Source organism: Sebastes fasciatus, chromosome 3, assembly GCF_043250625.1.
Source record: "Sebastes fasciatus isolate fSebFas1 chromosome 3, fSebFas1.pri, whole genome shotgun sequence".
NCBI lineage: Eukaryota > Metazoa > Chordata > Actinopteri > Perciformes > Sebastidae > Sebastes > Sebastes fasciatus.
Genome location: NC_133797.1, coordinates 18,886,128 through 18,908,412, shown reverse-complemented (window position 1 = coordinate 18,908,412; position 22,285 = coordinate 18,886,128). Strand labels below are relative to the sequence as shown.

The following is a 22,285-nucleotide window of genomic DNA, read 5'->3' as shown; positions in this document are numbered from 1 at the left end:
TAAACGTTTTTAAAAATGTTTTGAATCGAACAATATACCCCATGATGTTGGTAAATGAAATAATAGTTAGTTAGTAATAGATAGTTACATTGGCCCATGTTGTCCCTATGTAATGTTCAGACAGGAAGACAGCCAGCCAAACTTTGTAGAGGACTTTTTTGCATTTTGTTGTAAGTCTAATATTCTTCCAAATCTAGGCCAAATTGTGAACGAGAAAATTTAGTAAATTTAATTATTTATAATGAGATAATACTTAAGAAGAAGGGCTGCATGATTTTGAAACAACCTATTTGCGATTATTTTTAACTGATATTGCGATTATGATTCGCAATATTATAGGGAATGATTTTTTTACACCATGATTCTCATTTTCATTGAAAAACACATTAAAATAAGTAATTTAAATAAGTAGTAATTTTTACGGGGATCTGTACCAACAAAGATGTTTTATTAAGTCTGTAGAATATGTTTAGACAAGGACATCTCTGCAGCATCACATTATTTAATTTAAAATGTTGATTCATTTTTCAGCGCTATTAAGAAGTCAGTTTTCCTGGTTTCTAATATTTCTCGAATATTACCACAGAAATGGCTCCCATGTATACCATTAGTGTGTTTTTCAAATATCACAATAAACCACCACATACTGTAGCAGTTTTCATTTTCGGTGGTGGTACAACTATCATACAAATTTATAAAACACACACACATAACGTAATAACCTGGAGTTTAATCCCATTTATCTCCTAAAGTTCTTGAAAATATTGTAGTGTAGTTTTTTACTGGCATATTTTGAAGTAATATTCAGAGGAATTGGAGCAACACTGGCACTAGAGAAAAGCTATGATATTTTGTACACACACACACACACACACACACACACACACACACACACACATTCTTCCAGACCTGATTCTGTGACCTAATGGCAGCTGGTGTATCACAGAAGAGGCTTCTGCACCAGAGGGGAAGACGTATACGCTCATAGACACACATACAGTACACACACACACACACACACACACACACTCTCACGCTCTCACGTACAGACACACACAAGCTGAATTCGGGCAGACTGAGGGCTGCTTTTTATGGCTTCAGAACATTAGGTCACGACCCCGACCAAAAAGCCACAGCTATTATCAGTGTGGGAGTAAGGCCACATTTTCATTGTGTGACAGGTAGACTTCTGATCTAGCCTGCTGTGATGTGATGCTTTCAACGTTGTCTGTGTGTTTATGATCAAAATATTTTCCATCTGCGTCATGTGACCTCTCTGTGATGGGTCGTAAGCATGTTTGTCCCTGCGCTGGGAGCTCAAGTACATATAGTATCCGTTTGTGCAGGGATGTGTTTTTGTGTGTGTGTTTTTGCAGCAGTCCACTCATCCTCTCGTTGTTAGGGTGGTGATCCAATGATGGAAGCTCGCGTGTCCCTTTGTTGACCCTTGCAGAGCTGTGTCCCCCCCCACCCACACTACCACCACCACCCCTCCGCCCTCCCGCCTCTCTCTGCCTCTCCATCAGCCTCTCCTAGGTTACTCTTGGCCAACTCTGGCCACCTGATTAAGGGATTAGTGGGGCTGATGGTTGTCAGTGTCCCCCACATGCTGGCTACACCTGGACCTCAGGGAGGCGGCAAGGGGGAGTTTACACTTTAATTCACCCACATAAACAACAGTAGCATGCACACATACTGGTTCAGATTCATGTTCACACGTGCTCACACACCATACTGCAGGACCCGTCTTGGTGTCTCACACTGGCCTCGTTCAGCGGAGGAGTGGAGAATGTGAGGGGAGGGGTGGCAGGGTCAACGCAGGGTTGCTGTCTTGTATCTCCCTCCCTCTCTGCTCTTTCTCCAGCCCTTCTAACCTCCCCCCTGCCCCTCCCACTGCTCCCGATGCCCTGCCAAATTCATATATCCCATAATCGTGCTGAGTCGCCATGTCAGCAGCACTGTATCAACCCCACTGCTTTGTCTTGCTCCTGCTTGTCACCACACTGAGACACTGCCATCCCTGCAGTCAAAGATCAGATACCTTGGATATACTGATGCTAACGGATGTACCAATCAAGCAGTTATTCATTCCAAATCATACAGCTGCACAGTGTATACTTACTGTAGCCTAATGTAGTCCTATATTTAATCAAGTAAATTTAGCCATAGTGGCCATTAGAGAACCAATTTCTGACAACGCAATAGCCCTGCATTAGGAAAATAAAGCCTGCATGACAGAAGTTTCCGGTATTTTTTAATAACGGCCTATATTCTTTTGTTTAATATCCGTAGAGAGAGGAGAGTCAGTGTTTGATTCTGCAGATCGGCTCGGGACATTCCTTACAGATGCCATCTCGACTATTTTTAGGCTGCTCACTTCGCCTCACCTCTTGAACTTGTATGAGAAGTGAGTCAACAGCTATTTTCACCCTTTCAGCCCATTGTTGATGGGCTGAAAAACTACCTTCAACCAGAGACTCTTCTATCCAACAGCTATTATAAATATAGATTCATTGTTTCTTAGTTAACATTTAAGGTGTGTTGGTGTCTTTTCCTGTTTGCTTCAGTGAACCTACATGAGCTGCTGGAGCCCTCCCCAAGCGACAGCGTGACCTCCCGGTGCCCTCTTGCCCTACTGATTACACAGCTAGATGCTAACCGGCTCAGCTTGGCTTTAGCTGTTGTTTGTATTTCCCTATTTTAGTTTTAATTCCATCTATACAACATCATTAACCCTCATCCTACAACCTATTTAACACACAAGGACTACCTACTGGGACTTTAAGAAACAACCGTCATAGCAAAATGTTAATTTATTCCTTCTTTAAAAACATCATCAGTTATGTAATTAATGTAATCTGAAGGGAAAAAAATATATATTATGTTAGGAAAGTTACAGTTAATTTGCATATTGTGTAAAACAAAAATAGACAGAACACATGAGGAAATCTGTGTCTGCTGCACATGTGGAAATCTGTGTCTCCTTCATAATGACTGATAGAGTGCCCTCACCCCCCTGATAGTGTGTGATACTTTAAATTAGGACCCATGGCAAACATTTGATCTGTCTATTCTATTTTATCTATTTTAACTACATACGCTGCAATTGGATGCTTTTCACTGGGGTCCCCTAGGACCTCAGTACATTGGTCTTTTTAAAAAGCACTTAATTATAACAGAAAACAATTACATGAAGTCATTAGGAGCAAATTGGTTGACAAAGTCATGAAAATGACAAAAAGTATATCTCTGGGGTTTGCGGTGACCCCAGTTGTTAGGATGAGGTTACGTGTATGCTGGATGTGTTATTTACTTGTACATTTGGGTGAAAGTCAAAAGGTGTTTGATTTTGTTTTGGGATTTTTTGTTTAGATTATTTGACCTTTCTGAGGGTTACGTTTATTTGTGGATTTTGTTTCTAACAAAAAATGGTGTTATATGTCTTACTGATAGTAAAACTTTTTGAAGCAGGTGTGTGATTTGTCAATTTGCGCTTGGGACTTGTTCAGGATAAACACATTTGACAGGTAATTTTACAGAAAAACACATCAAGTTTAACCTTAATCTGATATGCAGGTACAATGTAATCATCTGTGTTAAACTATTCTGCAATGCATAAAGTTATAGAATGATATAAAATATACACAAACTGTAGTAGTAGTTGTAAACAATAACCAGTTGTGGAAGAAGTACTCAGATTCTTTACTTAAGTAAAGTACCAAACCACAGCGTTAAAGTACAACATTACAAGTAAAAGTCCTGCATTCAAAATTCCACTTAAATGAATACATTACCCCAAACATGGCCATTTGTATATCAATTACTCACCCAGTGTTACCTTGAATTCTTGGAGAAAACTGTTGTTCTCGTATGCTTCCATGGTGAACGAAGAATCCAAAAACAGAGAAAAGTCTTAATGAACTGAAGTAAATGGAGGCCACGTTTAACAACAGCAAAACTATATCAAAATATCTGTTTACAAACTCTCACACAACTTGTGCAGTGTAATCCAAGTCTCATTTATCCAGTTGTATGCTCATTACTCCCCAAACACATGCATTTTTGCTAAAACAGGCAGGTGCACGACTTGTAGCTCACCTGCGCAAGTGTTTTAAATAGTTTTAGTGAGGATGCATGTGTTTGGGAAGTAGTGAGCATACGACTGGATAAATGAGACTTGGATTATATGTTTATACGAGTTTGTAAACAAATGTTTTGAAATGCACTTTGGGCTGCATGATTGTATGAAAGGTGCTATATAAATAAAGTTGAGAAGTGAGTTGATATAGTTTTGCTGTTTTTAAACGTGGCACACATTTACTTCAATTCATTAAAACTTTTCTCCTTTTTTGTATTCTCCATTCACTTTGAAGGCATGCAAGAAAAACAAAGTTTTCTTCACGAATTCAAGACAACACAGGGTGAGTAATTGATATACAAATGGTGATTTTGGGGGTGAAATCTTCATTTAAGTAAAAGAACTAGGGCTGTCAATCGATTAAAATATTGAATCATAATTAATTGCATGATCGTCCATAGTTAATTCTGATTAATCTCAAATTATTCACACATTTTTGTTTTATGTTTTTCTGTTCAAAATGTACCTTTTAACCTTTACCGTAGGGAGAATTGTCAAGTATTTAATACTCTTATCAACATGGGAGTGTGCAAATATGCTAGGTTTATGCAAACGTATGTATATATTTATTACTGGAAATCAATTAAAAACACAAAACAATGACAAATATTGTCCAGAAACCCTCACTGGCACTGCATTGCATGCTCAAATCATAACATGGCAAACTCAAGCCCAACAGGCAACAACAGCTGTCAGTGTGTCAGTGTGCTGACTTGACTATGACTTGCCCCAAACTGCATGTGATTATCATAAAGTGGGCATGTCTGTAAAGGGGAGACTCGTGGGTACCCATAGAACCCATTTTCATTCACATATCTTGAGGTCAGAGGTCAAGGGATCCCTTTGAAAATGGCCATGCCAGTTTTTCCTCTGCAAAATTTTGCGTAAGTTTGGAGCGTTATTTAGCCTCCTTTGCGAAAACAGACCCGCTACAACCCAAAAATCGCAAGTTGCGTTTATGCGTTAGAGAAATTAGTGGCGTTTAAAAGGAATTTGTGATAACGTGTGAACTTTGACAGCCCTAAAAAGAACATAGTATTAACAGCAAAAACAAGAAAAAATTGCACCGGTTTCTTTTTTCTGGCAGGTCTGTGTATAATCCTTAAAACGGTCACAGTAACCTCCATTCTGTGAATAAAACAAAATCTTTACCCTTAGATGATGTATAACGGTTGAATGTCTTCAGAGTCTTACCAGTGATTCCTCTCTTGTTCAATCTTCTGCTACAGAGAACAACAAAGACCAGTACCACCAGAAGGTGAAAGTAAAGGCCGAGCCCATGGAGGTGGACCCCCCCCCTGAAGAACTCACCTCACCTGTCTCTCACCTGCGGGCCTTCAGCACTTTAAGGGCGAGTGAGAAGACTGAGCCAATGAGTAACCTCCCCGAGACGTTGGCCCGCCCCCAAAAAGACCTGTTCTCCCAGGACATATCGGTCAAAATGGCCTCTGAACTACTGTTCAAATTGTCAGGTATGTTCCTTCCAGACAGACACTGTTCTCTGAGTAACAGCAGATCCACAACACACATGCACGGCAACATGTCTTCTTTCTCCCTGCAGCGCCGCAGTGTAAACCTTGAGACAGCTTTTGATACTCGACCATAAAACCTACATGTTTCCATTTCCATCCTCTGGTGGCTCTGTTGTAAAGTCGAGGATATATGACATGTAATGGGATCCTGCTTTTTTACCTGTACGGCCATGAAAGTGACATTGAAGCAGCAGACAGCTGTTTGTATTGCTAGATTAAGACAGAGCTTTGAGGTGGAACCATCGTCCCCTCCAGGGAGAAGGTGCAGATGTGTGTGTGTGTGTGTGTGTGCGGGGGGGGTCAGGCTTGTAGTCCTGGGCGCTGACCCCAGCTCCATCCCGCCTCTGATCGCTTCGCTTAAATGCCATTATAGAGAAACAAGCTTGTGTAAAATCTTTTTTCCTCTTCTTGCTCTCACACATATTCACAAATTCACACATTGGCAGTCTTTCTTTCCCACACAGTCTTGCATGCACACCTTTACACACTCACACAAGGCCCCATGGGGAGTGGTGTCTGCACAAATGCCCCCTCTTCCCTCCCCCCTCTCCTCCTTCTCTCCTTCTCTCTCTCTCTCTCTCTCCCTCTCTCTCTCTCTCTCTCTCCCTTGACTCGTTTTCAGACATGCCGGCTCAAGCACACTTGGCTGCACACGCTCCCCCCCCCCACTTCCCCTCCCTCCCTTTACATTTCTCCCGTGCGGCATCTCCATGGCAACGTGGAAAGAGACCTCTGTCCTTGGCGAGCAGTGTGACGGAGTGGGGTGTTTAGGGGGGGGGGGGGGGGGGGGCGGGGGGTAGTGGTGGCGGGTTGTAGCGGGGGGCAGAGGATAAGGAGGGTAGAGAGGGCAGCGGGGGTACACAGTATGCCCACCCAGGGAGGCCAGGGCATCGCTAGCCTGGCAACGGCGACAACCGCCCCCCTCAGAAGTGGGTTTGAATGTGAGGGGGACTGGAACAGAGTGGGCTGCTGTCACACAATGAGCAATCAATATGAATTACCCAGAGCAGTAGGACCTCAGAGACACATCAGTAGCAAGGTCGCTCTGAACACTGAGACGGTTGCAGCTTTGAAATTCACTTCAGTACATCGCCTTGAAACTCGTACATATTGCTCCATTCTCAGGCATTATGTATAGTGCTTTTTATGTCTGAATACTGAAAACCCATAATATGTGCTCACATCAGCTGTAGTGGCTTTAGCAGATTTCACAATTCTCACTTTATTTACCACTTAAAAGCCTCTAATCGACTGTATTTAAGACTCGATCACTCTATGAGCAACTAGAAATGGTTGCCGTTCATGAGCTTCAACCTTGTTGGACCTGAAGTGACTCACTCGGAAACAGCACTCTGGGTCTCTGGTTCACGGAGGTCCAGAGACTACAGGTGCATGCAACGGAAACTCTACTTGCCTTGCATGTAAACAGAATTGGCTCAATGTGTGATCGTGACCCTGAAACAGGCGTGATCTGATGTGTGAATGTTGCCAAGACTGTAAAGTTGCGGGAACCTCAAAGGCATCAAGGCTTTTTTTGAAAACACAAGCAATTAATGTTAGTGTAATATCAGGAGACAATGTATTTTTGTGAAATATAATATTAAGCATCAGGAGATATCTAATTCAGCAGGTGGTTGGTTGATCAATGGCGTTGTTCGGTCGCTTTTCTGTAATTATTCTCAGCAGCACGTTGCCATGGCCAAAAAAAAGAAAACCTTTCGAGTTTTTACAAGTTGGGAAAAGTATAGGCGAACAACACAGCTAGTTACAATTACAGTAGGTGTTGATGTGTGAGGGAAAAAACCCTCTGAATTGCAGGTCAGACACAGGTTAGTTTGATAATCACCAGTTGGACACACATTTTGAATTTATTCCTCCTAAAGTAGTACTATGAAATATTTGAATATTTTCACTCTGATAAATAGCTTTCAACAGACTTTTCCTGTGTGTCCAAAGACTTGTTTGAATATTATTGTACACTGAGTGCTGGTCTATTAGAAAAGATAGATCTGTACAATGTAATGCAATTAAATATAAAAAGCCTTGGAATTAATCCTAACTTTCTCAAGTTTATAATCTTCACTTTTTCTTGACTCCTGGCAGTTTTTGAGGGCCCAGTCGGTGGTGTTTTATTGATAATGATGAGACTGAGAAGTGTTTGTAATATTTTGTTTCCCCATTTACATACAAGAGTGCAACCGTACGCAAACACACACACGTGCCATCTGGGTTGTCTGATCTAACCAGCCATGCACATTGTTCTTTTTGTCAAAAAAATCTTTTCGTTTTGGTGTTGTTGGGCTAACTTTCGGCTCACAGGTCGGCAGGCCCACCAGAGAGACTCCCACTACTCCAGATGGCCAGTACACCCCTGCTGGCATGGCCAACTTGTGCTTTACCAGCCCAGTTAAACCTCAAGGAATAAGGAGCATATAGTGTTTGTTTCTCTGTGAAGGGAAGCTTAAGGACATTTTTGGTAACCATTTCTTAACAGAAAATTTATAGTGGCATCTAAATACATCTACACCTAAATATCTGCTCTAGACAGTGGACTCAGGACTTTAAATGAAAACTTAAAACAAGTTTCTTAAAGGTACAGTGTGTAGGATTTGGTGGCATTTAGCGGTGTGGTTGCAGATTGTAACCACCTGAGTACCCCTCCACTCACTCCTCCCTTTCCAAGACTGCGGTAACGTTTCACAAGTGTGTCGGAGAACTACAGCGTCCTTCGGGTAATGTAAAAACGCAAAAGGTTGTCTCTAGAGCCAGTGTTTGGATTGTCCGTTCTGGGCTACTTTAGAAACATGGTGGAGCAACATGGTGGACCCTGTGAAGAAGACCCGCTCCCTATGTAGATATGAAGGGCTCATTCTAAGGTAACAAAAACACAACGGTTCTTAGTTTCAGATGATTATAAATTATAATGAAAACATAGTTATGGATATTATATTCCATTTCAGCTAATAGATCGCCTGAAATGTTACACACTGTTCCTTTAACTTAAGGTCCACTTGCTATCTTTTCTGCAGCCACCAACCATGTTCTTCATCAGCAGATAGAATTTGCTTAATATGATCAGAGGTGGTTGTAAATGGGAGGCAGATAGTAGTAACACCTGCGTCTCTCCACAGATTTGAATCATAGTTTAATGCATAATAGAAATGTTAAAATGTAAATGGTATCGTATTGACTGAGTTGAAATGTTTTTTGTTGTTTTTTCAGAAAAAGTCAGCAAAGCCAATAACCACAAAGACAATAACATGGTGGGAATAAACAGGTGAGTCAATAATACCCTGTGTGTTTACTTCATGATGATAATATAGTAATAACCTGCCTTTTTTTCAATGTAGTTAGAATCCCGTATGTGTTTAATTATTGATTATTATGAATATTATGCATCATGTTTCAGTCCGTTCCTGGACGAGTGCTTCAGACAATCACCCTTTAACTCGCGCTCCAAGAGCTCTTCCCCCGCAGAAGCCAGCTCCTCTACCAGGGCACTATTCCATGGTAAGACGCATGAAAACACACACACACACACACACACACACACACACACACACACACACACGCACACACGCACACACACGCACACACAGGAACATGACTAGAGTAGTGCTGTAGTAGAGGAACAGACATATCACTAGCAGTTTCTTGCAGGCAGTAGATGGATGGGCATGATCTTTGCTCATATTGTGTCTTTTAGAGCTGCAATAATAAGTCGATTAACCAATTAGTCGGCAGCAATTGTGATAATCAATTAAGCGTTTTGATCATTTTTCCAGCAAACGAAAATGTTCTGGTTCCGACTTCTCCGAAGTGAACATTTGCTGTTTTTCTTTGTAATATATGACTGTACATTTAATACTTTTTCAGACAAAACAAGCAAATTGAAGACATCATCCTTGTCTCTAAGAAGTCTCTAAGAACATACAATTACTTGAGAAAGTAATCTGCAGATAATCGATGCTGAAAATAATCATTAATTACAGCCCTGTTGTCTTTATATTTGTTGATTTACCGTTTTACACAAAGATTATCTCCACAGAAAAATTATCTGCAGCTGGTCAAAACAAGGAAGTAATTAACTGCCAACTGTCAGCACCGCTGCATCATTCATAGTACCGTATCTTCAAAGACATACGTCCAAGTCTTTATATTATTCTCACCGCAGCTTGGATAAATAATTGATTATGCAGAGATGCTCATTATACACATACATACATGTGTTGTCTGCACACACACACACACACTCACACAGAAGCTTTGTAGCCTGGCGAGTTACTCAACATCAAACTACACATGAAGAAACCTTTAAATCTGAGTATACGGCCACAAGGACACATCTCAATTAACCACCCCCACATTTACATGATCCCATCCGTCCTCTCTGGTAAAACCCCCTCTTCCCGTTTCATATTTAGAGCTCCGTCCGGCCTCTCTGCACTCTCACGCATTTCCCCAACCCGAAGGCCTCTGCCCAGGGCATCCCCCGTCTCCCTCTCCTCCCCTCTTCCCTGGCATCCCAGAACTTCCCTCCATGTTCCTTTGGCAGTGAGAGATCCAGAGGTTAATTAGCTTGTGCCAGCTTTGCCTGTCCCTCTGCCAGTTAATGAAAATCTGATTGGCTTCTGGGTGTCAAGAGTGTCCTGAAAGTTAATTCGCCCAGCCCACCTCCCCTTTCCCTTGTGTGTTTAAGCTTCAGATTCAGCCTCTGCTGCTCGCTCTTTTACTGTTGTACTGTTTTACTCTTTTCTCTTATTCATGTGTCTCTCTCTGTGCCTGCTCTTTCTCTTTTGTGGGCCTTCATTTTCTTTTTCTCCCTGTTTTATCAACCCCCCCGCTCCAAATACTGGGAAGCGTTTCTAGTTGCAGCAGTAGGAAGGCAGACCTCTTTAATCAAACAGATAATTTTGTTCATGTTCATAGGTTGGGGAACTTTACTGTCCTTTCCTGTTGGTTCACACCAACTCTCCCACACAAGCCATCACTTTTTGGACCCAGCAATAAGAGAGTCATAGGTTTAGCTAGGGCTGGGCAATATATCAATATTATATCGATATCGTGATATATGAGACCAGATATCATTTTAGATTTTGGATATCGTGTGGTTTATCGTATATGGTTTTAAAGGCTGCATTACAGTAAAGTGATGTATTTTTCTGAACTTACCAGACTGTTCCAGCTGTTCTATTTTTTGTCTTTACCCAATTAATCATTATATCCACATTACTGATGATTGTTTTTCAAAAATGGCATTGTGGAAATATTTTGTAAAAGCACCAATAGTCAACCCTACGACATCGTCGCAGTATTGATGAGGTATTTGGACGATTTTCTCCTTATCGCCCAGCCCTAAGTTTAGCTAAGTTTATTGTTGTATTATTAGTACATATTAAGTGGTAATACAATTATTTGTGAGTGCCTACTGTGTCGGGCTTGTCTTGAAACTTGCTGTGTATTTAAAAAGAAAAGCTGACTTCATGGCTGCAGATATTTTAATGATGTATTTGACAGTGTAAAGGGGGAAAGAATATACATATTTTTATTTCATTATTATAGTCAAGGACAGTGATGTTCTGTCCACGACTATTTCTCTGCGAGCAATATAACTGGCGATCATCTTCAGAACTAAGAACTGCTTATTGTAATGGCTATTTATGTAGAGATACAAATTGTGAGCATTTCCCTTTAAGCAAGAAAGATAAAGTGAGTAGGAGGTTTCTGTCTTCTCCCTTCAGTCTGGGGTTTAGCACAATCCCTCATTTCATGTTTGCATCCCTCTCTCTTTATCTCTCTGGCTCTAATAGCACTAATTAAGTCATTAACCACTTCAAGGCTCACACCACACCCTAACTGGCTTAATCATCACCAGTGTGTTTGTCGGGTCGTGCCCTCGAGCCCTCGCCGTCCGGCTTCTCATCACCTTGTGTGACCAGGCCGTCCCCTAGTCTCACTTGTGAGCCAGGACAAGTTAATGCTTTTATGTGCTAAGCTTTAGCTGCAAGCCCCATAAGAAGGTCTAGGATTCTCAGAATAAGCCATTCAGACAATGAGTTGGAGAAAAGAAGTGTGATCAGCCCGTTATAGTCAGATAACAGGGTCATGGTGAGCGGCAGATTCCAGCTAATGCAGGAGGTCAGGAAGTCCATGACCCGCAGGTTGGTCAAGGTTGTAGTAAGTTTGTTGACGTGTCTCGTGTCGTGACTGTGTGGCTTCTGTGAGGAACCACAAACATACACACTGTTTTGCTGATTATTTACATAGTTTTCAGCCAAATACTGCTTTTCGCTGGTCTACTTGCATGTATTTACCATCACACATGTGCCCTCCCTCACCTTAATGACGGTGGTGAGTCACAAACCTTCAGTGGAAAGGAGATAAAGATATTCAGTTTACAATTATGTAAAACTGAGAGAAGCAGCAAATTCTCACATTGGAGAAGTTGCATCTAGTATTTGCTATTTTTGCTTAAAAATCTACTAAAATGTAGTAATAGTCAATAGTTGATTATCAAAATGATTTCAGCTCTAGTTAAAACTGATCTACATGTTGTCGCAGGCTCTGCTCATTTAAGATTTTATGGTCTGCAGCCCATTGCTTATATCTTGGAAACTACATTTTCAAGAAAGAAAACTGTGAAAATAATGAGTAATCATTACTTATTTCAAATGTAGTTTGAACACGATGTATGTCCTCAAAGAGATCCTTAAATTATTCTTTCAGCACTCAAGTTATGATAGCTGCGTTATTCCTCTCAGAACATATTTAATATTTCTTAGAATGATAATAAGTGATTTAGGATTTTTTTCCTTTTTCAAAACTAGAACACTCTTTTTGTAGCACATAAGTTACCAAAATTACAAAATAAGATATTAATCCCCAGCAGGGAAAGTCGGTTGTTGATGCAGCACAAGGACAGCAATAGCACAAATAAATAAATAGAGAAAGTAAAATGAATACATAAGAGGTATATAAAACAAAAATTAGAATAGAATAAAAATAGAAACTATACAAGAGCATATGGAGACCAAAAAAAGATGCCTATATGTAGGGCACATGCACCCTGCCCTTATTTAGTTTCCCAATTTACCTTCCAGCTGTCTGCGTATATAAAGCCCGTTTCCCACTGGACAAAAACCCACTCACCCACTAACATCTGGCTTTTGTCTTCAGTGGGAACGATTACAACCGGCATTCATTCCCGGGACAAATAACTCTTCAGTAGTCACATGTATTTATCGGCTCCAGCTCCGATCGGCAGGGACGTAAACATGACACACGGTCGGGTAGACACGCTCATTTTTACCCCTTTTCCGACACTTTCTTTGTCATCTCAGCCACAAATTCCAACCGCGTATGTCCGAGCAGCGCTCGAACATCGTTCCAAATTAGTCAGCAGCGAGTTTGAAGAGAGACTGAATAAGTAACATGTATGAAAGAAATAGTCAGTGTAACATTTTCACCGTGTACTAACCCTGTTATCTGGCTTTTTTGTGATGTAAAACTTGACACACCAGAAAAAGAAAAAAAAATACATACTTGTCTACTGGCAATTGGAACAGAGTCTATCACCTATTTTAGTGTTTTTTCCCACGTTTAAAAAAACCTGCATGTGTGCACTTATTTTGGTGGAAAACGGGTGTACTGTAACTGATACTTTGCATATGTAAGTATACCAGCCACTCTCCTTTGGAAAAATAAAAAAAAATACATAAGACTATTTTATGAATCAAACCGAATGTGCCGTGTTTTGCCTTTGACAGTTCCAAAAAAAGATGTGTGAGAGATAGTACAACACGAATAAAAGCAAACAAAGGCACACAACATAATTTCATTAGTTTGCATGTAGAGGGGCAAAGAGGGGATTAAATAGGTGACACAGATACAGAAAAAAATGCTCCAGGGTTTGTGAGTCAGTGCAACAACAGTAAAATGTCCTTTCACACCACCTTCCAAAGCCAGTGCATCTGTTCTTTAACATTAAGTTAACATAAACCATACCCCCAAATGCCAGAAAACAGTCTTTGCTTTTCCACATTGTGGTATCTTTACCACCAGAAACACCTCATCAATGTGTTTCATAGGACAGATAATAACGTTTTAATGGTTAAATGTGACTTTAAGAAGCTACCACAACTTGCTGTTGAATATAAACTGTACATTATGTGACTTAAATATTCCTTTTCTCATTTTTTTCCTCTTTTGTAAAGTCAGAACTGTCAAGCTTATGCGCACTGATTTCCATCTGCAAAGAATCAAAACTTTTAGTGAGAGGGGGAAACTGAGCAGCAGAGTGTTTCCATCCTTTACACTAACTTAAAGAATATTTTTTTTTCTAATGCCTCGCGAATATAAAAGTTTTAGCCAAGGTCAGTGTGTGTAGAGTGTTGTCTGAACAATGCAGACAATAAGTAAAATCCTGTCTCCATCTGCGTAAGATGTAAAGCAAAAATGAGAAAAGTACTACATGTTTTTATCCCTGTGCATTCCTATATGTACTTTAGTGAGGTTTAATTTAAAGCAGACACTTCAAATCTTCTATCAAAGCATTTGAAAATAGTCGCTCTTGTTCTTGGTATTTCTTTGATTACGGGGTGGACGGGGAGGGAAGAGGGGTGATATACAGTAAGGAGAGCTACAGTGATGTGTGTATGCTGCAGGCTTTAGAGCAAAGGACTGGCGCTTGCTGTTGACATTAAGATTGCATTTGCACTGCATCCCACCCGCAGGCTAGACAAGGAGCATCTGTCAAATGGTAGCAGACAGGTTTCAGTCTTGTGGGTTAGCAAATTAGCCCACAGTATATCAGTTGTTCTGTTGCTTCACTGAAACTGAAAGGAATTGGACCTTTCCTGAAAAATTTGACCTTCTAGTTTTTGGCTATGTGATACTTTACAATTGGTGCAAGTGCAAATCTATGTATATATTTATTATTGGAAATCAATTAACAACACAAAACAATGACAAATATTGTCCAGAAACCCTCACAGGTACTGCATTTAGCATAAACAATATACTCAAATCATAACATGGCAAACTTAAGCCCAGCAGGCAACAACAGCTGTCATTGTGGTCATGTCTGTAAAGGGGAGACTCGTGGGTACCCATAGAACTCATTAACATTCGCATGTCTTGAGGTCAGAGGTCAAGGGACCCCTTTGAAAATGGCCATGACAGTTTTTCCTCGCCAAAATTTAGTGTAAGTTTGGAGCGTTATTTGGCCTCCTTCCCGACAGGCTAGTATGACATGGTTGGTACTAATGGATTCCTTAGGATTTTCAGTTTCATATGATGCCAGTATCACCAGTTCACTCTAGCTTTAAAACTGAGCCCGCTACAACCTCTGAAAGATTGATTGCGTTAATGCGTTAAAGAAATTAGTGGCGTCAAAACGATTTTGAGTTAGCGTGTTATTATCACGTTAACTTTGACAGCCCGATTTACATTAAATACAATACATCTTTTTTGTCCACCAGAGTGGAAATGTGTCTTCGGCTCACCAAACACAAGAAACAACAATATAAAAAGGAGACAAGCAGTTAGTAAGAACAAATACATAGACAAGGTCATATTACACATTAATACAGTTCATGTCAGTGTCTGTTGCTTCAATCTTCTCAGTCGCTTTGTTGAGTTAAGAATATTGATGGGACTTGGGATGAATACTTTAACAGAGAGTATTAAGTTGCCGAATGAGTGAATGTATTATTATGCTTTTGTTTATATGACACAGAATCTTAAAGGAAGAACCACTCATTAACCATAGATAGATCCACTTCTTTTAAAATGCTATGCAAATGTTTTGCGTTTTTCACTCTCTGACTACATTTTTGTTTTGTATCATCTTTTTAATTCTTGTCTGTACCGTCGCCAGTCCCCCAGGCCAGAGGCAAGCAAAGCCACACAGCCTCCATTGGAGAGTTTAGGACTGATGGTGGTGGTGGGAGGGTTGATGGGCACCTTCACAGAAAGAGAACACTGTATGTTTTTATAGCTGTGTAGAAAGGAATAGTTCAAAATTTTGGGAAATATGCTTATTCGCCACAGCCGGTCAGCTTAGTTTATTAGCAGGGGGAAACGGTTAGACTGGCTCTCTCCAAAGTTCAACAATACACCTACATGCACCTTTAAAGCTCACTAAGTAAAACTTATAAAAACTAAAGCAGTGGCGAAACCGACGTGACAAATACAGGAAACTGACTCTCAGTGGGCCGTGGCCTTTCTAAACCATCCTCTGCTATTAGCTAGCCAGTGATGCACAAAAAAAAGAAACTCACAAAGCACAGAAAACCTCGGATTACAACACACCCAGAGGGAGAGAGATTCATTCTCTGCTCGGGCAGACATTACTCCTCTATATCTTTAGATAGCAAATACTTATTTGCTGCTATATTAATGCTCTGAATCCCATATAGTGAACCTTTAAGAAAATGTAAATGGAAGAAACAAGAAAATGTCCCGTTTTGTATCATTCCAGCTGTTTTACTGGTGTTAAAACTCATTAAAGATGGATGTAAATGGGGCATCCTAGTGGTTAAGACACATATACTTTACTGTGATTGTAACTTTCCCCGGTTTGTTTCTTAGCTTTGTTGCATTCATTCCCCCCGTCCCCTCGTTTCCTATCACCTCTCAACTGGGTACTATTGAACTAAAAGCAAAATGCCCCAAAATCAAGATCACACCACACCACAATCAGTACATAAGCACATACCACAGCAGTATGTTACGGTTTCAACATCAATACATATTAAACTTAAGTTACTTTGTTTGATTTATAGCTGCTTAACTTGAAGCTGAAGTAGGCGAGATTATAGCAAATATGATTTAAAAAAAATGTCATTTTGTAAAACGTTCGATATATCCTGACAGTAGTACACGAAACAGGTAACCTAAAAAAAACATTTGCCTCTGTGTCCTCCGGTGCTGCTAAAAGCATCTGCAAGATTTCACATACTGGAGGAAAACAAGCAGTCAGAGCTGATATGAGGTCTGCTGTCCAGCTGCCATCTATGAGAGCCAACTGTCAATCACTCGCGAACTCCGACCAAATGATCAAACTAGGCAGCGCTGATCAAATATGAATCCATATTATGTTACGTTAATGCCTATTTCCTCGCCTCAAATGTTTTCAGAATCATCTTGTAGTGCACGGTTTAGCTGTAAAATGAGAAAGTTTGTGACGCCGCCATTGTGAAATCTGGTGAAGGAACGCCAAGTTCCGGTCACATGACCAGAGCACAGCCAATAGGAACGCTCTCTCAATGAAATGACTTGTGATTGGTCAAAGTCTCCTGTCACGGGCTAAATTTTCTAAAACCTGAAAACAGAACCATGATGAGGTGCAGAAGTCTAATTTTCTTTCAGAACACTTGAATTACAATATGCTGAAAGGTTATTATGGAATTTTTGCCCAATGATGCCAAAAATATACTGACTACTGCAGCTTTAACAGCCGTTGGTCTACCTGCAGATTCTTTTGTGGCTGACTGTGTCAGCAGTGAATGATGAGTATGGGTTTCTGTGTTTGTGTTCCAGACTCAGAAAAGGATGATGGCGAGCTGGGAAATGGGATTGCCCAGTGGAGACTAAATGAGCAGCTCTTCCCCTGTCCTGTCTGTGGCAAGGTGTTCGGTAGACAGCAGACGCTCTCTAGACATCTGTCGCTACACACGGGTAAATAAACACACATTCAATATTTTTATCTATTGATAGCCCTAGTATATACCTACTAGGGCTATCAACAGATTACAATTAATTAATTAATTGCATGATTGTCCATAGTTAATTGCAAATTAATCACACATTTTGAATCTGTTCAAAATGTATTTTAAAGGGAGATTTGTCAAGTATTTAATACTCTTATCAACATGGGAGTGGGCAAATATGCTGCTTTATGCAAGTGTGTGTATATATTTATTATTGGAAATTAATTAACAACACAAAACATTAACAAATATTGTCCAGAAACCCTCACAGGTACTGCATTTAGTGTAAGAAATATGCTCAAATCATAACATGGCAAACTGCAGCCCAACAGGCAACAACAGCTGTCAGTGTGTCAGTGTGCTGACTTGACTATGACTTGCCCCAAACTGCATGTCATTATCATAAAGTAGTCATGTCTGTAAAGGGGAGACTCGTGGGTACCCATAGAACCAATTTTCATTCACATATCTTGAGGTCAGAGGTCAAGGGACCCCTTTTGAAAATGGCCATGCCAGTTTTTCCTCGCCAAAATTTAGCGTAAGTTTGGTGCATTATTTAGCCTCCTTTGCAAAAAGCATGTGTGCATGACATGGTTGGTACCAATGGATTCCTTAGGTTTTCTTAGTTTCATATGATACCAGTATCTTCACTCTAGCTTTAAAACTGAGCCCGCTACAACCTAAAAATCACAAGTTGCGTAATGCATTAAAGAAATAGGTGGTGTTGAAACAAATTTGCGTTAACACATTATTATCACGTTAACTTTGACAGCCCTAATATATACACAATGACATTGTTAGCGGACGTGCACACCACCGCCGCACATTTGCATCTCTTTGTTTTAATGTATAGATGTTAGCTGCTGTGTTTGTGCTGCCCACAGTAAGTAAATAAGGTTGACTAGACTAGATTACCCTTCCTTTAAAGAGATTACTACCATGATTAGTCTCACTGGGAAAACTGCCCGTCTAATTACCCAGCTAGAGGGATGCCTCACAGAGTATCCACACACACACACACACACACCAGTAATTCTGATGCAGTCACGATTGGTTCCCTCATTCACTTTCTCTCTCACACTCAGACACGGGAGACTTCCTCAGGATGAAGCTGTACACTCCCCTGTGTCCTGATTACACTGTGTTTTCAAACTTGGCCCTTCTTTGCTCCCAATTGATCCATTCTCTCCCATCGCTGCCTTCTGCAATCCCTCTCTCAGTCCTTATTAGGAAAATAAATTAATGAATATCCTGCTTATGCAATTTTATTTAAAGCAAATTAACGCTGGATTAGAAATTAATGCAACCTACTTGGGATTGCAGGCTAAATCACTGGGCGCACAAATGGAGACTCGTGTACAAAATGCCCCCACACAATTGGACATGCTCTCACATTTTGCGTGCGCACACACACACGCCATCTGAGAGTGTTGGCTGTGAACAGCTTGGCCACACCACAGAGAGCAGAAGCAGGGGCATATGTCAGTGTGATGGTCTTTTTGGTTTCCCCGGCGACATAAAGGTTGCCTGGCTTCATGTCCTTGGGGCAAATGCTGTGTGTGTGTGTTTGAGGGGGAGCTAGAGAGAGAAGACATGTTGTTCTGTTGATTTGTTTTGGGATAAAAGGAAATATTGTGATTGTTATTTTTTTTTAATTAGATTTTATAGTGCTTGCAAATAAGGCAAAATGATGTCTCTACATGCTTCATATTTTCTTGTGGCATCTACAGGAATATCCAGATGCTTCTCTGAAAAGTAGATTTTGTAAGACATCACAAGGTGTTTTTTTTTCCTCTTCTCAGGTTCAGAGTTACAGTTGGGGTCAGGCGTAGGTGAGGCAGGGTTAAGCGTTAAGTAATTAGGTTTAAGCTCGCTTTAAAGGCTCAGAGGCTGAGCGCGACCTAATGAAATATCATCTGAGGTAATGTTTACAGTAACCCGAGGTCTTGTGTCTGTGTTTGTTTTTGCAGAGGAGAGGAAGTACAAGTGTCACTTGTGTCCTTATGCAGCCAAGTGCAGGGCTAACCTCAATCAGCACCTGACCATCCACTCTGTCAAGCTGGTCAACACAGACGCTGAGCAGATCGTCAGCGCTGTTACAGCCGACTCCGCAGAACGCAAGAACTGCCCTTACTACTACAGGTAGTGATGACAGGCCAAAACACAACACACAACTCCTTTTAGGGTGTCTCTGTCTATTTTTGATTTATTTGTATCAGCTGCTTGATGCCCAAATGTATCCTGATATATTTCTTAATTTAATTTCTCCCCAACGGCTTTATTTTGTTAATCTGTTTTAAAGATATCTCTATTTTTGTGAGTCATTTATCTGGAATTATTATTATTATTATTATTATTATTATTATTATTATTTTTAAGTATTATTATTTGCTTTCTTAACAAGAGATGGATGAGAGAATCAATACCAGACTCCATTAGTTAGATACATGAAGCTACAGCCAGGAGACAGATAGTCGAAAGGTAAAGAAAATCCACCTACCGATATCTCCAAAGCTCCACATTTAACATTTTAAGTCTTGTTTATTCAATCTGTAAAGAAACCAAAGTGTAAAAACATTTTCTGGTTTCACAGGGGGGTTATGTGCTGAAATATTTGTATTCGGGTGTAGCTATCTCCTGGAATTGCGTGAGAATTGCATGGTGACAACAAGACTCCTTAGGAGACTTTAGACGTGTTGATATATGAATATATGATCCTGGGACAGAGCAAGGCTAGTTAAAGCCATGTTCACACTACACAACTTGCTGTTTTTTAATCGAGAGTCTTTAAGTCTTGAACGAATGACTGACCGGCGACAGGGGGTCACGCAATACAAGATCTTTCACCGGGAGGAATCCCTGATGAGGTCTCCAAACTACGTTTTGTCACGAAAACACATGCGAGAAATACACGGTTAATGACGTGATAACATACGCATTGCTGATGATGTTGTTGGCACATGTGTTCAGAAAACAGCCTGTTTCCACCGTTTTCCACACTCTTTTTACTATTTATTTTCCTGGGTGCAACAACAACTTTGCTCCGTGTTGCAAATGCAACACATACAGTAAGTTCCTGTTGTTACAGGTGACTTCTCCTCCCCCAGGTTTCCCCTCAACCTGTGTCTTGTCCTATCATTGGCTGTAGCTCGTGGCCGGAGTCCCCGACAGGTTTAGATATTTAACATGCTAGATATCTGGAATGTGTCTGTGAGGCATCTGCGATCGTCGGCGAGTCTCTCGGCTTGCATCTTTGAGCAGTTCACACAAGAAGCTCGAGCAGCGATGTGCGAGCGGCGAGCCAGCACTGATTTGCCTCTGATCTGGGGCTTTTGTCGGGGCACTCCAAAAACTGTTGAGGAGCGGAAAATCATGGCTAAAGTCATGTAGTGTAAACTGGGTATAAGCTGTCTCCTGGCTGTAGCTTCATATTTACCGTACAGACGCGAGAGTGTTCTTAATCTTCTCCTTTAACTCTCTGTGGGAGAGCGAATGAGTGTATTTCCCAACATGTCGTACTATTGCTTTAATACTTTTATGTGGCTAATGATGTGAAAAGAGTTAAATAGCACCATGTGTGGAAATAGTGTATTTTCAATTGTCTTTTATTAAATTAAAAGAAATGTATCCCCGCTGTACCACTTACCAATTTATGCAGACATAATATAACACTAAAGCTGACAGTCTCCCCCCTCTTATTCTCGCCATCTTCCCTCCTTTTCCTCTCTGTTCTCTGTCCAGCTGCCATGTGTGTGATTTCCAGACGGAGCTGAATGCCCAGTTTGTCAGCCACATGTCGCTCCATGTGGACAAGGAGCAGTGGATGTTCTCGCTCTGCTGCAGCGTCTGTGACTACGTCTGCATGGAGGAGAACGACATGAAGAACCACATTAGTACTGGACATGCAGGTACAGAATCCCTGATGATGCATGGCGGTCCACTGGCTCTGAGTGAAGGCATTAATAAGATCTCTCATATGTGTTGGTGTAATGTCAGGTTGGAGCATTATCATTATTTTTTCAGTTAATCGATTAGTTGTTTAGTTTATAAAATGTCTGAAAATATTGGAAAACGTTCATAACGCTGACGTCTTCAAATTCCTTTTTTCCTCAACCAACAGTCAAAAACCAAACATATGCAATTTATTTCTATTACATAACACAAAGAAAAGCAACAAATCCTCTCAACTGAGAAGCTGACTCGAGGCTTTTTTGCTTAAAAAATCGATTATCAAAATAGTTGCTGATTTTTTTTTTTTTCTCTCGATTGACTAATTGATTAATCGACTATTCGCTTCAGCTTGAGGGTAACGTTTTTGTGTTCATGCAGGCTTCTCAAACTCAATGTACTGGCTAGTAGCAAAGTGCATGATTCAACCCCTAGAATAATGCTTTATGGAGTTATTTTCAAAATTACTCTCACATGTTAGAGTGGGTGGTAGCTTACACATTGTGGCTCTTGTTCACAGCTCAGAATAGAAATACAGTGCAGCACTTGGACAGTGACACATTTTCTATTGTTTTGGCTCTGTACTCCAACACATGGGGTTTAAATTTAAACAATGACTGACAAGACAAGAGCTTTAAGGGTTTTGAGAATTGTGGCCTTTTTATACATAGTCCCTCCTACTATAAGGTTACAATTCCTACACTGTTCACTTAATCTGTACCATAAACTGTATATATAGATGGACGACGTGTCTTTACTTCCTCCCACTGTACAAAAGTGAGGCAAAAAATCCGGGATTTTAAGATTTTGATGTCAGTGTCTGCGCAGTAGTGATCGGGCAGCTGGAACCGCGGTATCAAGGTCCCACCCAAACACCTGAGCCAATCACGAGCCGAGCATGGCCGCAGCTTGCTAGCGTGAGCCACCTAGCTGCTACGTTAGCATCACGGTACTGT

The 22,285-nt window shown here is 40.7% G+C and overlaps 1 protein-coding gene across 3 annotated transcripts in view; it reads left to right on the top strand.

Moving 5' to 3' along the window:
* znf827 (zinc finger protein 827) overlaps positions 1-22,285 on the top strand; it is a 94,195-nt gene that overhangs the window by 55,511 nt on the left and 16,399 nt on the right. For 2 of the 3 annotated variants that reach the window (XM_074629409.1, XM_074629408.1), the window contains exons 6-12: positions 4,374-4,421; positions 5,368-5,610; positions 8,893-8,947; positions 9,080-9,180; positions 17,212-17,349; positions 19,352-19,523; positions 21,123-21,289. In XM_074629409.1, the coding sequence (XP_074485510.1) occupies positions 4,374-4,421; positions 5,368-5,610; positions 8,893-8,947; positions 9,080-9,180; positions 17,212-17,349; positions 19,352-19,523; positions 21,123-21,289 (924 nt within the window). The remainder of the gene's footprint in view (positions 1-4,373; positions 4,422-5,367; positions 5,611-8,892; positions 8,948-9,079; positions 9,181-17,211; positions 17,350-19,351; positions 19,524-21,122; positions 21,290-22,285) is intronic. The other variant, XM_074629410.1, reaches the window with a different exon arrangement.